Source organism: Bubalus kerabau, chromosome 8 (assembly GCF_029407905.1).
Source record: "Bubalus kerabau isolate K-KA32 ecotype Philippines breed swamp buffalo chromosome 8, PCC_UOA_SB_1v2, whole genome shotgun sequence".
In the NCBI taxonomy this organism is placed as follows: domain Eukaryota; kingdom Metazoa; phylum Chordata; class Mammalia; order Artiodactyla; family Bovidae; genus Bubalus; species Bubalus kerabau.
In genome coordinates this window covers 121,767,025-121,781,497 of record NC_073631.1, presented here as the reverse complement: position 1 = coordinate 121,781,497, position 14,473 = coordinate 121,767,025, and the positions used below count along the sequence as shown (strand labels likewise).

Sequence of the window (14,473 nt, the reverse complement as noted above, 5' to 3'; positions counted from 1 at the left end):
CCCTCCAGTGACCCCAGCCCCTCCCGCTCCAGTCCCCAGAGTCTCACACAGTTCCTGCCCCTCCGCCCTGACAGACCTGGGGATTCCTCACCAGCATCTTCGCAGAGTAACCTGACTGCCTAGGTCCTGACTCTGGCAGGTGACACAGCACCCAGGTGCCCGTTTCCTGAAGGACGCCAGGCATGATGGTTCGACTGAAGTTCAGCAGAGTTAGTCCCGGGAGCAGTGCATGGTTTGGGCGGTTCAGGCTGAATCACCTGCACCCGTCCTGGTCTCAGCTCTGGAAACCTCGAGCTCTGGGGGGGGGGGGGTGTGGGGGGAGCTGGGCAGAACGGTTCCCAGGAAAAGCCGTCTTCCCGCCTGTGTCCCAGGGCCAGAGGGATAGAGTCGCCCTCATGTTCCTGCTCTGTTGTGCCTGCCCCCTGCACGTGGAAGGAGGCAAAGTGTAACTGATGAAGAAGGATGCCTGCCTTCCATTATCTGAACACGTGAATATATAGGTTTAATCCCAGCTCCACATATACCGTTCCAGACATGAACAGACATGGATGACAACAGGTCTTTCTTTCCCAGTGGTTTGTAAACATCTCCAGCTCTGCTTTCTTCGTCAAGGAAGGTGGGTGCAGGCAGTGTTCGGTGTTAAAGGGACACGCTGCCCAGAGTGGAGGGGCAGGGTCGGGAGGCAGCTTGATGGGAGGTGCTTCTCCTGGGAAATGGAGGGTTCTCCCTGTGGCCCTGGCACCTGGAGACTGAGGCCAGGGGTACCGCTCAGACCAGACCTTTGATCTCTCGCTGAGGCCCTTCCCCAGACCGAGTCCACTCCTGTCTATCCCAAACCTTCAAAGCCAGCTGGGCTGGGTCAATACAGATGCTGGAAACAGGAAGAGCCCGGTGTGCACAGCTTCACAGGTCGTAAACCACACAAAGACCCCAAACCTCCCAGACCGCTTCATCTCTCTGCCTCTCTCTTCTCATACAACTTCACAGAGACCTCCCATATGTATTACCTAATTCTTAACATAAACAGTGTGTGTGACCATTTTAAAGTCCTTTAGCATGTAGAGTCCATTTTGTCTAACCCTGACTTTTCGAGACAAAGAAAAACTCATCAAGATAAAGAAGCTTCTACATCTGCAATCACACTGCATTTAGAGAGGCACCCAGGGCAACCTGGGCCGTTCAGGTGGTGTGGGCTCAGGGTAACCAGGTGACCCGGTTCAAGCCGGGTCCCACACACAGTGTCCATTCTGTCTGTTCAGGCAGTGTTACCAGCCAGTCCAAGCAGAGTAGAAGCCCAGGGGAGGTGAAGGTTATGCGAGTTCGGGAGCATAGTTTCTGTGGAACAAAAAAATGGTAATGTGAAGTCCTCTAGGAGTTATATTTTTTAAAAAAGAATGATTTTGTTGGTAAAGACGGGGTGATTTATGAAGTCTAGCCCACACACCCCATCACCAACTAAGACAGCCCTGGCAGCGGTTATTTGAGGTTGCAGAGAGGCAGTCTACTTTGGGACGTTTACCTTGCAGTCACACCCCTGCCACAGCCTCCTACGTTGCTGCTCTCAGGACCAGCCGACCTGCAGCACAGGTGGAGGGGGGGAGGCGACGAGATGGGGAAAGGCAGCCAACCATGGGCTAAACACCCCCATCAGAGGGGTGCTCACGTTCGTTGTCTGCTCACTCGATCTTGGGAAGAGTGATCGAGAGTGTTGCAGAGTGGCAACAGACACCGTCACCTCCCTCGAAGGGCGAAGAAGGTCTTTTGTCCAGAACCGCTGGCTACTCTCAGGTCTCCTTGTAAAACCCTCCTTCCCCAGAGAGAACAGACAGGATGGGGAGCAGGGCTGGGGACGCTGGGAGAGCTGGGGACAGCCAGTGGGAATGTGAAGCTCCTGTAGTCACACCCATCTCATTTCAAACTCTGAGGCTTAACAAGTTTGCTGGGATGAAAGCTTCAACCTCTTTGAATCCGCACTCTGTGAAACAGATGAGAAATGCTTCATCAGGCATCACAGTGAGGATGAAGTAAGATAATTCTAGAAAGCCTGTGGCACACAGCAGGTGTTTGAGGGATGTGAGTCCACCCCTCTCTCCACTCAGAGGAAGGATGACTGCACTTTTACCACCATAGAGACATGATCTAGAGAAGATAACCACGTCAAAGCTGCCGTTTCTTGCAAAACTGTGTAACATTTATTCCAGTTGCTGTCACTTATCTGCCCCTATCCTCCTAATCTTCCTACTAGTCCTGTGGGTCTCGGATCTACCCTGTTAGAGTGAAAAGGAAACACGGCTCACCCCCGGAACCAGGAGTCACTGTGATCCACTCTCACCTGGGTAAAAAGCCTTTGAAGGGAAATGACTTGGTCCCTGCATTTACCACTAAAAGTCTGTCTGTAGCAACCTGACCTGCTAATTGTAAAGCTTACCTGGCCCTGTGTTTTATCCTCCCTTGGCCCTCGGCCCCTCCCACAGCCCCTTCCTTTTAGTCACCTCTCACCTGCAGGGGAAGCCACCTAAGCTCCCTCTCAAATTCTCACATCGGTCTGGAGAAGATAACTAAGTCTGATGGAGCTGTTGACAAAGTCTGGTGTTGGTGGCCGCTGGGCTTTTGGACCTGCATGGTCATTCTTTCCACTTCAAAAAGCCCTTGGAAGTGTTTTTTACTGTAAATATGTTAAGTGCAAATGGGGGACGGAGGTGATGGCTGGACTCTCTCCCCACTGCCCTGCTCCGGATGAGGGAAGCCCTTTCCTCCAATTTCCCAGAGCTGCAGGCAGGAGAGAGCCTGCATCATTTAGCCCACGGCCTCGGGGCAGCAGGATCAGAGTGACCAGCCTCGGAGGCCTGCGGCCCTGCTGGGCTCTCCAAGGCCAGGGTAGGCGCCGCGTGCTGCGTGCGCACAGCCGGGCGTCCCTGGCCGAGAGGAAGAGCTCTGTAGTCGAGGGCCTGTCCCAGGGCAGGTGGGCGACGGCTGCAAGCCCATCTGCGTATTGCAGATTTTCACCTGGACCCGAGAGGGCTGAGGGAGAGGGTACGTGTGCGTCCCCCGCCCCACCACACACACAACACCTGAGCCGCACAGAAGTCCCAGAGAAGGTGGGAGACCGATGGCAGGGACACGGCCGCCCACCCCGGCCCCCCCCCGCCCCCCGCCCCGCGCGTCTCGAGACCTCGGAGCAGGGCCGGGGACTCTCTGCAAACAGCCGCCAGATGTGAAAGCCGCGTGGGCTCTCCCGGCAGAAGCGGGCACCCTCAAGTGCTGGCGGGGAGGAGGGTCAGGACGCACGCTAGACTCGGGTAGGGAGGCCAGCACCTGCTGGCCCGCTGCAAGGTCTCAGGAGCGCGAGCAGGCACCGTGGGGGCGCGCCCCTCGCAGCCCCTCGCCGTCCCGCCCCGCCCCCGCGGCCCGGCAGCCCGCGCTCTTTAGGACCCCGCGGCGCGGGGGCGGGGCGGCGAGAGTCCGGGGAGCTGACAGGTGCAGTCCCCGGCCAATGGCGGCCCGGGGCCCCGCCCCCGGCCCCGCCGCGCTCGCCAATCGGCGGCCGCGCTGCGCTTCAAGTGCGCGGAGGGGCGCGGGGCCCCAGCGGCGCGCTCGCCCGCGGCTGCAGCGCTGAGCCCGGCTCCCGGGCCCCGGCGCGGCGAGCGCTCTCGTGGCCTCCGTGAGGGCGCGAGTGAGCGCGGCCCCGGCGGGCCCGCCCGGAGGAGGCTTTCGGGCCATGGTCGCCCTCGGCTGAGTTTCCGGCGGCCACTTTGATTACCGGCAAATAATCGTAACCATACCGAGCCTCGGGGCCGGCGGCCGCCGCGCACGGACTCCGCGAGCCGGCACGCGGCCGCGTCCCGCACCGCCCGGCGCCGATCGCCGGCCCCTAACGAGCCGATGGAAAAGTCCAAAAATTTCCGCATCGACGCGCTGCTGGCCGTGGACCCCCCGCGAGCGGCCTCGGCGCAGACCGCGCCGCTGGCCCTGGTCACGTCGCTCGCGGCCGCCGCAGCTGGACCCGGCAGCGGCGGCGGTGGCGGGGCGGGTGGCGGGGCGAGCGGCAGCTGCAGCCCTGCGTCCTCGGAGCCGCCCGCGGCACCCGCCGACCGCCTGCGCGCAGAGAGCCCTTCGCCGCCGCGCTTGCTGGCCGCGCACTGCGCGCTGCTGCCCAAACCCGGCTTCTTGGGAGCGGGCGGCGCGGGCGGCGCGGCGGGCGGCGGGGCGGGCGGCGGGCCCGGGGGGCCCCACCACCACGCGCACCCCGGCGCCGCCGCGGCCGCCGCAGCTGCGGCCGCCGCCGCAGCCGCGGGGGGCCTGGCGCTGGGGCTGCATCCGGGGGGCGCGCAGGGCGGCGCGGGGCTCCCGGCGCAGGCGGCGCTCTACGGTCACCCGGTCTACGGCTACTCGGCGGCGGCGGCGGCGGCCGCGCTGGCCGGGCAGCACCCGGCGCTCTCCTACTCGTACCCGCAGGTGCCGGGCGCGCACCCCGCGCACCCCGCCGACCCCATCAAGCTGGGCGCAGGCACCTTCCAGCTGGACCAGTGGCTGCGTGCGTCCACCGCGGGCATGATCCTGCCCAAGATGCCGGACTTCAACTGTGAGTACCGCGTAGCCCGGAGCCTGTGGAGCGAGGAGGAAACGGGGCGGCGACGGGGGTGGCGAGTATGGGCAGAAGGGTCTCCCGCGCATCCTCCGCCGGGCATCTCCTGCCCCGGCTCTCTGCCCCGAGCGAGCTGTGGACGCGCCCCCAGGCCGCCTCGGCTCCACTCGGGGCCTGCGAGGACTCGCGCGGGCTCCGCAGCGTGGGATCGCCAGCGATCGAAAAAATGGCCACGCGCGGTCCTTGTTCTCTTCCTCTCTTAACGGGAAGGGGCAGCTGGAGGTGTAAGACTAAAATCTAATGATTAACTGGCAGGCTAGAGGAGAAGGAAGTGGTGGGGGAAGGCGAGCCGAGTTAGGCGTGCCTGGGAATTAGAGGCCACCGAAACCAGGGCTTTATGCTCAAAGAAACGGACGTGACTTCGGTCCCACATTCTGGGCTCTGGAGAGACTCCGGGTCCCTCCCAGGAGAGGGAGAGCTCCCAGAGTAGGATAGGAGGAATGAGCCTCAAGAGGCTGGAGACGCGAGGCTGGAGACGCAATGCTGGGGCCCTTATGGGGCTGTGTCCGCCTCTGGAAGGCCCCAGGTCCGGGGTGGGGTGAGGTCCAGGAAGGCGGGTGGCCCGGTCTGAACCAAGATGGCATGCTCCAGCGGGCCAGAGAGGCACCCTCCTACTTTGGGGTATTCCCTAAGGGGCTTTGAACAGCAGGCGCCCACCTCGAATTCAGGGCGCCCAGCACAGCACGAACCCCTCCCCAAGACCGCAGCCGGGGAGGGCTGGGCACCCCCAAGCCCAGAGCGCCGGCCTGTGAGCGGAGAACTCGCCACTCAGACAGGACACCTCGCCGGGGCCTGGGTCTCTCTCTTGGTGCGGGCCGGCTGGGGCCCAGGACTGGAGCTGCAGAGAGTGTGGATCTCCGGTCGGCTTGCTGCACCCAGGCTCGATCAGTGGAAGATGCGTGAGGCTTTATGCTTCGAGCGGCCAAACACCCAAACAAAGAGACCCCATTATTTCCGTCTGAGTGAATTGGTTTAGACTAGAGACATGCAGGCATGTGGGGGGAATGAAAAAGAAAACAAATAAACACTTGCCATAAATCAGATTCCTCTGCTAGAAGCGATGGTTGTGACTAAACAGAAAAAAGCTAGGATCCCACAAGGCTGGAGAAGTCACAGCGGGGTGAGAAAAGCCTAGCATGTGCGCTGTTTGCCCTCCGTGCCCAGGCCAGCCCGGCTCAGCTCCTAGAAGGCCCTGATAGCCACCCTTCCCTTCCATGGGGTCACCCCTCCCGGCCCCAGGCCAGGCAGAGGGCAAGCTGGCTCTCACATCCACAGCTTCAGGCACATCTGAACTGCTGACCCGGGTCCACCAAACCCAGGGAGCCCTCGGGGCCTGGCCTCTGAGCCCAGCAACTCCTTCTGATGAAATGCCACCCAGCCATCTTCCACTCTGACGGCATCTCGCAGCACCTGGCAGGCTTAGTCTCCCGCCATGGGGGCCCCGGAGGGAGGGGTTGTGCACACTGGCTGCCCCCCTCCCCCAAACTGGGTTCCCTGGCCACCCGGCTGTTTTCTCAGGCCTGCATGGAGCCCAAGGCTGCCCAGAAAATCGACTAAAACCCCATCGCTTTGCATTCTTACTCCTAATCTTGACCCGGAGGTAGCTAATTAAAACCCAGCCAGCTTTAAGTTCAGAGAAGGAATCTGAACACCAAGTCCTAAAGGGCAATACGAACAGGCAAGGATGCTGGAATGGGTTCTCACTGGAAAACCTGTTTGGTTTCAACTGGTGTCTCAGCCATCGGATGGCATTTCCCAAATGGTCCCTTCAGAGCCAGCGTTTTAATTAAAGTTCTAATGTATTGTCAAGTTGGGAATTCGAGGCCTTGTTTAACTAAAGCAGGGGGCGTGGGCCTTCCCATAAAGCAAATTGCCCATCCCAGGGGAGCCTGGGCTGGCCTGCCTGGGGCTGGCTGCTTCTTTCCTTTCTTTTATTGTCTAACACTTGTCAGGCTCCTGGGAAATCAAGGGAAGTCTCGTTTTGAGGTCATAAAATTCTCTGTGATGTAACCGTGTGAAATTATGTAAATGAAGCAGAGAGACCTCCTTGAACACACAGAAAGCCGGGTCCCCTTGGGCCCAGGCCTTTGATTTGCGTCATGAGAATTGTCCTGAAAAGCTCCCAGTTGCCCCGGGCTCTGCCGCCGGGACTGGGCAGCGTTGTCAGAGAACACTACAGGAGGAGCACATGCTTAGGCCCAGCATCTGGCCCTTTTCCTCCCTCCTCCCTTCGTCCTCCTTCTCCCCCTTTTCTCCTTCTGCTTGTTTTGTATGTAAGGAGGTGGTGGTGGGAATTCTGCACCCGGAAGAAGCAGGAAGTGATTCCCAGGGCCTGTGTGGGTTTGGGCCTGAGTTGGGGGGGAAGTCGCTGGGCAGAGCATGCAGGGGGTGGTCTCTGGGTTTCTGCTACTTGCCTTTCTGTCCACCTGCTTTCCACCAACGCTCACCCGAGGGGGCAAGCCGAGCCTGGTCGATAGGACACCAGGCCCTGCCTGGGATGAAAAGATTTGGTCTCATTAAACCCAGATGGTCTGGGTCCACCTGGCGGTGGGGTCCGGGGCTCCAGGGCCTCCCTGGGGAGGGGTGCTGACACTGAAGACTGAGCAGCAACCCTGCAGGGCCCAAGCAGTGGGCAGCGGGGTATGGGGGGCGCTGCTGGCCCTGGCTTGCTCCAGCCTCACGGCCTCTCCCACCCCAGCCCAGGCGCAGTCCAACCTGCTTGGGAAGTGCCGCCGGCCCCGCACCGCCTTCACCAGCCAGCAGCTGTTGGAGCTGGAGCACCAGTTCAAGCTCAACAAGTACCTGTCACGGCCCAAACGCTTTGAGGTGGCCACCTCACTGATGCTCACCGAGACTCAGGTATGCTGCACCCCCCACCCCGCACCCACACTGCTGGCACGTTCCAGCCTCCCAGGGACCCTGTCCTGTCTGCACATCCTTGCCTCCCGGGGACCCTGTCGCCCCTGCTCTCTTCACCCTCGGCCTCCCTGGGCACCTGGAGCTGATCCTGCTGACCTTGACGGTGTGGATTCGCATTTCCCCGAGTCCACATCTCCCCTCAGGGTTCCTACGCCAGGGTCTGATTCAGCTGGTTCTGGTGGGCCCAGGAATTTTCACGTGCACACACACATTCACGCACACACCCTGTTTGGTAGCGGGGAGTCCTCAAGCCATATTAGAGCAATTTTGTTCGTTCCGGGAAGAGAGAGGAGGGGGCATCTTGAGACTCAGCGGCGGGCAGCATAGTTGCCCTGACCCTTCCCACGCAGACCAAGGATGCGGGTAGAAGACCTCGGGGGTGGCGGGGGTCTTGGTTTGAGCTTCCTCAGAGCCCCCAGCCCGTGTCAGAGTCTTCCGGAGCTCCTGAGCCCTCTAAGGGGAACCTCACCCGAGCCCTGGCGATGGCGGGCGCGCCGGGCCAGTGCGCAAGCAGGTGCGGGAGCCGGGGCGCAGGAGACGGACCGGCAGGGAGGGAGGCGGCAGGCCTCTCACGCCGCGCGCGCCCGCAGGTGAAGATCTGGTTCCAGAACCGGCGGATGAAGTGGAAGCGCAGCAAGAAGGCCAAAGAGCAGGCGGCGCAGGAGGCCGAGAAGCAGAAGGGAGGCGGCGGCGCGGGCAAAGGCGGCGGCGCCGATGACCCGGGGGACGAGGAGCCGCTGGGGCCGCCGGCGCCCGGGGACAAGGGCGGCACACGCCGCCTGCGGGACTTGAGGGACAGTGAGCCCGAGGACGACGAAGACGACGAGGACGAGGACCGCTTCCCCTACAGCAACGGCGCGGGCGCGCGCGCCGCCTCCTCCGACTGCTCCTCCGGGGCCGACTCGCCGCCCCCGCGGCCTGGCGCGCCCGGCCACCAGCCCCCGCCCCAGTAGGGGCCCCGCCGGCGGCCCAGAACGCCGCGACCTCACCCGCGCCCCCAGGCCCGCGAGCCGAGGCGCGGGGTCCTGGGGGCTGCCCTTCTGAGTCCGTTTTCAAGGGACGGAGAGAGGGAGGCCCAGCAGGTTCAAACTCGAACTCTTTTGTTCTTTTTAATTTAATTTGGCTGGCGTTTGGGGGAGGCGTTTCTGAGAAGAACCGACCATCGGGGTGCCTCCCGGCTCCCTTCTTCCCGAATGGTGACGTCGGAAACCTGCAGTGTTAAACGGCCTCCGAAACCTGAAACCTTCTCCGGATACGCCGTTCTTCTGAGTGTTGGAAAAAGAAAAAAAATGTTTTGTGCTTACGTATATTGGGAAGGGGGGAATTTATGTAATGAGCGTTCAAACTGCTGGACATCCCAAAACTGTATTGTCTTTATTTTTGTATATTGTATTTATAAATATATATATATAAAGAAATGTCTACTTACGCATGCTAAATTATCATTTAGCTTCTGCCATCGACCACGATGGAATGTAAAATAAATTGGTTTTTTTACTGGATGAGAGTGCAAGTCTTTTGAGGGGAGTTGTGAAAGCAACAAAAAAGAAAGTTTTACTGTTTTTGTTGCTGAAATGATGGGGTGGGCTGTATTCCTGAGTTGACAGCAGAAGGTGAAAATCAGAATGGCGAATGGGTGTCAGGACGGCCACCTCCTCCCGGCCCTGAGGCCAGGGGTGGGGGGAACTATATTCCGGCTGCTGGGGGAGGCGCAAGTACCAAATGTCGCTAAAAGTCCCCGAGGCCAGGTGTCAGCGCGCGTCCACGTGCCGGCTCACATCTGTCGCGGATGCGAGCATCTCAGAGGAGTAACTCTGGACGCCGCGTGTCTGTTTTCCTATTTCTATGAGGATCTTCTATCTTCGCTGGCGCCCCAGACGTGGAAACACACTGTGAATGTTTCAGAAAAGGAGCTTCAAATGACTACACTGGTCTCCAGGGTCCGTTTGGCCGCGGCGCTGCTTGCGGGATGGCCTCGGACAGCGCGGCTCGTCTCCTCTCCGACCCCGGCCCTCTTTCCTGAAGCGCCTCGAGCCGGCCAGGGCTGGTTTTCCCGGATCAGTGCAAACGGCAGCCTGCGAGGACCGCAGCGGAAGGCGAGAACGCTCCAGCCGGGCCGCGGCAGCTCTGGGTTAATCAACGCGGCCGCGCGTAATCCATCACCGGCAGAGCCTGGCCCTCGCCATGTGCGGCACACATGCCCGCGCGCCCTCCGCGGCGCCCCTTCCCCCGCGTGACCGGCCGGCCGCCCCCGGTCCGGAGGAAACAGGTGAGCCTGGGCCCTGCTGCTCCCCGCTTCAGCTGCCTCCCCCGCTCCGGTGTCTCACTCCTCGCCCGCACCTGGGCTGGGGCGCGCCCCTCCCCCTTCCCTCCCCCTCCGCGGGCCCCGCTACTCCCGGCAGATAAATGAGTTCAGAAGGGCCTGCAGTTTCATTTGGGTGATTACCGCGCGGGCGAGCGGGGCCACTCCTCGACTTCAGGGCCGGGTGAGATTAATATCCTCGCTGGCAGCTCATTATCACCCCGGCTCCTTCCATAAAACGCGGGCTCAGCCGCGGCCGGGGGCGCGGTGCTGCTGGGAGCCGGGCCGGCGCAGCTGTTGGCGCGGGCGGCCGGGCGCGGGCCTGGCCGCCTGGGGTCCAAAGGTGGGGGAACCGGGACTGGGTTTGCAACTGGGGGGAAAGCCCGAGAGCCCCAGGAAAGGGGTGGGAAACGGGGAGGGGGGAGAGACGAGAAAGACGCCTTGGGGCTTAAGGAAACCTGCCCTCCGTGTGCATCTCGCTGTAATTTCTACCACATTGCTCAAGTTCAGCCTGAAGCCATCTCGGCCCGGCAGGCGGCACATCTGGGGGATAGTCCTCTGCGCCCCGCCTTCCGGCCGGCCGGGCGTCGGCGCCCCCCATACCCCGTCTCAACACCGCCCCCTCCCCCGACCGGCGGCGGCCCTGGAGCGGGGTGGGCATCCGGCCTCGGCAGAGGGTCGTTGCCCCATCCCAAGGCCGGACCCTCCTGAAGCCCAGGAACCGTTCGCTCCGCCGGCGACAGGGGGCAGAGAGCAGGGCGGGAAGGCAGAGTGGTGACGACCCCCGCCCCCGCCCCCCGGCGGAGCCAGCCCGGCTTGGCGCGAGGACTTGGCGGCCGGGAAGGCGGGACCCGCCCGCGGCCCCAGCGTCTCCAGCCAGCGGCTTAATCGCGACTGAATTTATCTCGCTAATAAATTTAATGATCAATTCGTTCTTGTCACAGTAGCTCTTCCCCAAATCAATTATAGCAAATTTAAATATAATCACTGGCTCATCCTCACCCACTCCGGGCACAGCGAACAATTCATTCCGCCGAGTGAGCGGCCGCCAGCCCCGCTCCGCCGCACTGAGGGGAGAGAGGCCCTGCCGCCTGGAGGACCCGGGTCCCAGGACCCCGAGCCAGGTCCCCTCAGCCGGGCCCCGAGGGGGACGAAGCACTGCTTCCAGACAAGCCCGGCCTGGCCGTCGGGCGGCCGGGCGGGCCTCCGGCCGTGGAGCCCCAGTGCCCGGGGGGCCTCTCCGCCGTCCACCCGCGAGGGTCGGCCCTGCGGACCCTGCTGCCTCCGACAGTGCAGCCCCGCCCAAGGCAAACCCTGCCTTTTGGGAACCCTGCCGGCCCCTGTTCATCCAGGGCACCACTCTGGGCGCAGGTTCTCTTCACCGTGGTGGGAGGCGGGGTGGTCCTTAGTTCTCGTCGTGGGTCACTGTCTCCAGGGTGTGTGAGAAAATGCGGTTAAAGCTCTCTGTGATTGAGACCCAGCGATCGCAGGTCCAGCCCTCACAGAGCTCCGGCCCAGGGTCCGAGGCCCTGACCAGCCTTATGCTCAGAGTCTAAAGTGCAGAAATGGCTAGAAAGTCGACAAAATGGGGCTCTTCCTTTCAGGTTGCCTTCCTGCACCCTGCACCCAGGCTGAAGTCAGCCTGGAAGGATCAGCAGGAAAGACGATGACAGCAAAAGCAAAGGAGATGATGTCAGCAGTTAGAACTGCAGCAAGGGAAATGGCCAGCAGGACCAGAGGCAACCTGGGGAGGAGGAAGGCATTGGCAAATCAAGTCTCTGATAAGGGATTGATACCCAGAATATGTAAAGAACTACGGTTCAGCAACAACAAACAATTCGATTAAAAACAGGCAAAGGAATTCAAAAGGCATTTCTCTGGAGAAAATGTACAGGTGGTCCACGAGCGCAGGAATTCGCATCACCAATAGTCAGGGAAATGCAGCTCAAGGCCACAGCGAGCTCTCACCTCCTGCCTGTTAGGGTTTATTATAGAAAAGAGAACAGAGGATAACAAGTGTGGGGGAGGATGTAGTGAAATTGGATCCCCCCAGCACCGTAGGTAGGGATGTAAAATAGTGCGGCCACTGTGGAAAACTGTATGGAGGGGCCTCAAAAAAAAACAAAACCCAAGAACAATAAAAGCCTAGAATTACCATATGACCCAGAAACCCTACTTCCGGGTGTGTATCCAAAAGAATTGAAAAGGATCTCGAAGAGATATTTGCACACCCATGTTCACTGTAACGTCACAATAACCAAGAGGTGGAAGTCACCTGAGTGTCAACAGATGAACAGATAAGAAAATGGGAGCCACATATAAATGGTGGAATAGTGTTCAGCCTTTAAAAAGAAGGAAATTCTGACACCTGTTACAACAGGGATAAACACTGAGGACATAATAGTGAAACAAGTGAAAGTGAAGTCGCTCAGTCGTGTCCGACTCTTCGAGACCCCAGGGACTGTGGCCCACCAGGCTCCTCCGTCCATGGGATTTGCCAGGCAAGAGTGCTGGAGTGGGGTGCCATTGCCTTCTCCGAATAGTGAAATAAGCCAGTCACAAAGAGACAAATACTCTAATTTGTACACAATTCTACTTATATGACTTCCCCTGGTGGCTCAGACGGTAAAGCGTCTGTCTACAATGCGGGAGACCTGGGTTCAAGCCCTGGGTTGGGAAGATCCCCTGGAGAAGGCAATGGCACCCCACTCCAGTACTATTGCCTGGAAAATCCCATGGATGGAGGAGCCTGGTAGGCTACAGTCTATGGGGTCCCGAAGAGTCGGACACGACTGAGCGACTTCACTTTCACTACTTATATGTGTGTGTGCTCAGTCGTGTCCGACTCTGTGACCCTGTGGACTGTAGCCCGCCAGGCTTCTTCGTCCGTGGGATTCTCCTGGCCAGAACACTGGAGGGGGTTGCCATTTCCTCCCCCAGGAGATCTTCCTGACCCAGGGATCGAACCCAGGTCTCCTGCATCTCCTGCATCATCAGGTGGATTCTTTACCACTGTGCCACCTGGGAAGTCCATCCTACTTATATGTGGGATCTCAAATAGTCAGATTCTTCAGTGACAGAACATAGAAAGGAGGTTGTCAGGGGCTGGGGGCGGGAGAAAGAGGATGTTCAGTTTTGCAAGATGAAAAAATTCTAGGGCTCTGTTGCACAGTATGTGTATAGTTAATGCTACTTACCAGACCCTTCCCATGGCTAGGATGATCAGAGGATAGGCCTCCTTCCCCTCCTCGCTCATCCCTCCCTCGCCCTCCTCCCCTCCCTCCCCCTCCTCCTCCTCTTCTCCCCCCACCCCCATCGCTCCTCCAGAAAGGGCTCGCTTGCTGTAGAACACCGGGATCCCGGGAAGGCTGAGGAAGGGAGCCCCGGCCCCCCAGGACTGGAGCGGCACGGGCCCCTCTCCCGCCACCCCCTCTTGGTGTGGGGAGCCTGGTGCACCCCAGGCCGGTTCGCGGGCATCCAGGTTTGCGTCCTCCCCTGTGCCCCCACCTCACCCCCCGCAGACCCCGGGCAGGGGACCGCGCCTCGGGGGTGGGGGCCCATGCGGGGAGGGGCCCCGGGGTGCAGCGCCGGGTGTGGGAGGCGTGGGGGGGCTCTGCCTGTGGCCCGCGAGCGCCCCCCGCCCGTATCAAAGTCCTGCGGTGCCTGGTGTCTCCCTCAATAAAACTAATCCTTTCGGAGGTGTGACTCAGCCCAGATCGCAGCAGTGTTCCAGGCTGCAGGCAAATATGTTTTTCAGATTTGGTTTTTATGGTCGGATTAAAGTTTATTTTCCATAATAGGGCACCTAATAAAACTCATAAAGCCGGGTCGGGGCTCCAGCTGGTGGCCTCGTTTAACACTTTCACTTCGTAAATCACTTTACGACGTGCCAGGTGTGTCCCCAACGAGAACCAGCCTGCGACCCCCGGATCCCCGCCCCCGCGCCCCGTCCCGCGCAGCCCTCGGGGTCCGGGCCGGGCGGGCCAGCCATCGAGGGTCCGCGCCCCGGTCCCTCCCCTCCTGCACCCCGATAGGCGGCGGGGGACCCCCAAGCAGGCGGGGAGGGGGGTCGGGGCCGGAGGCGGAGGAGGCCCCCGCGCGCGCGCCCCGCCCGCCGGCCCCGCGCCGACCCTGCATTCCACGGCCGCGCACCTGGCCGCCCCGAGTGTACACAAGGTGCCGGACAATGTGCGGCTCCCCGGCCATTGTCCGCGGCGCTGGGCGGGACAAAGGTGCCCCCCGGCCGGCGGCCGCGGCGAGGGGCGGCGGCGCGGTTTACCCAGCTGGGGGCGGAACAAAGGGCCGCCGCCTTATCGCCGCCAGGCGGGTGGGGGGGACCGCGGGCCGGGCGGGGCGCGGGGTCAGCCCGGGGGCGCGGGGAGGGCCGCCCGAGGGGTGGCCGCGCCCCCTCGCGGAGCCCCTGCCGCCCGCGGGGGGCTCGGGAAGGGGCGGCCTAGGCGCCCCACGGGGACCCGGGGGCTAGAAGAAAAGCAGGCTTGTCTGGGGGCGGAGTTGGTGCTCCGAGTCTGCGAAGCTGCTGGTGGTTTTTTAGTGGGATCACCTTCCGATGCAGAGCCGTGGTTCCAAGCACAGGTTTTCTTCTGTGC

The 14,473-nt window shown here is 61.3% G+C and overlaps 1 protein-coding gene and 3 long non-coding RNA genes across 4 annotated transcripts in view; 1 reads left to right on the top strand and 3 right to left on the bottom strand.

The window, feature by feature from the left end:
• Nucleotides 1–172, bottom strand: part of LOC129659710 (uncharacterized) — a 30,940-nt gene extending 30,768 nt beyond the window's left edge. Inside the window, exon 1 of the long non-coding RNA XR_008718197.1 lies at nt 77–172. This is a non-coding gene — a long non-coding RNA (uncharacterized LOC129659710). The remainder of the gene's footprint in view (nt 1–76) is intronic.
• A 699-nt stretch (nt 173–871) lies between these two features.
• On the bottom strand, nt 872–3,397 carry LOC129659707 (uncharacterized). Its single transcript, XR_008718194.1, has 3 exons — nt 3,173–3,397; nt 1,520–1,975; nt 872–1,335 (listed from the first exon to the last, which is right to left on the bottom strand). It is a non-coding gene; the product is annotated as an uncharacterized LOC129659707 (long non-coding RNA).
• A 196-nt stretch (nt 3,398–3,593) lies between these two features.
• MNX1 (motor neuron and pancreas homeobox 1) lies at nt 3,594–9,064 on the top strand. Its single transcript, XM_055589632.1, has 3 exons — nt 3,594–4,582; nt 7,344–7,504; nt 8,155–9,064. The coding sequence occupies exons 1-3, from the start codon at nt 3,883–3,885 to the stop codon at nt 8,515–8,517; spliced, it is 1,224 nt and encodes a 407-aa protein (XP_055445607.1). The 5' UTR covers nt 3,594–3,882; the 3' UTR covers nt 8,518–9,064.
• On the bottom strand, nt 8,655–9,270 carry LOC129658788 (uncharacterized). Its single transcript, XR_008717517.1, has 2 exons — nt 8,994–9,270; nt 8,655–8,829 (listed from the first exon to the last, which is right to left on the bottom strand). It is a non-coding gene; the product is annotated as an uncharacterized LOC129658788 (long non-coding RNA).
• Nucleotides 9,271–14,473: the final 5,203 nt, after the last annotated feature.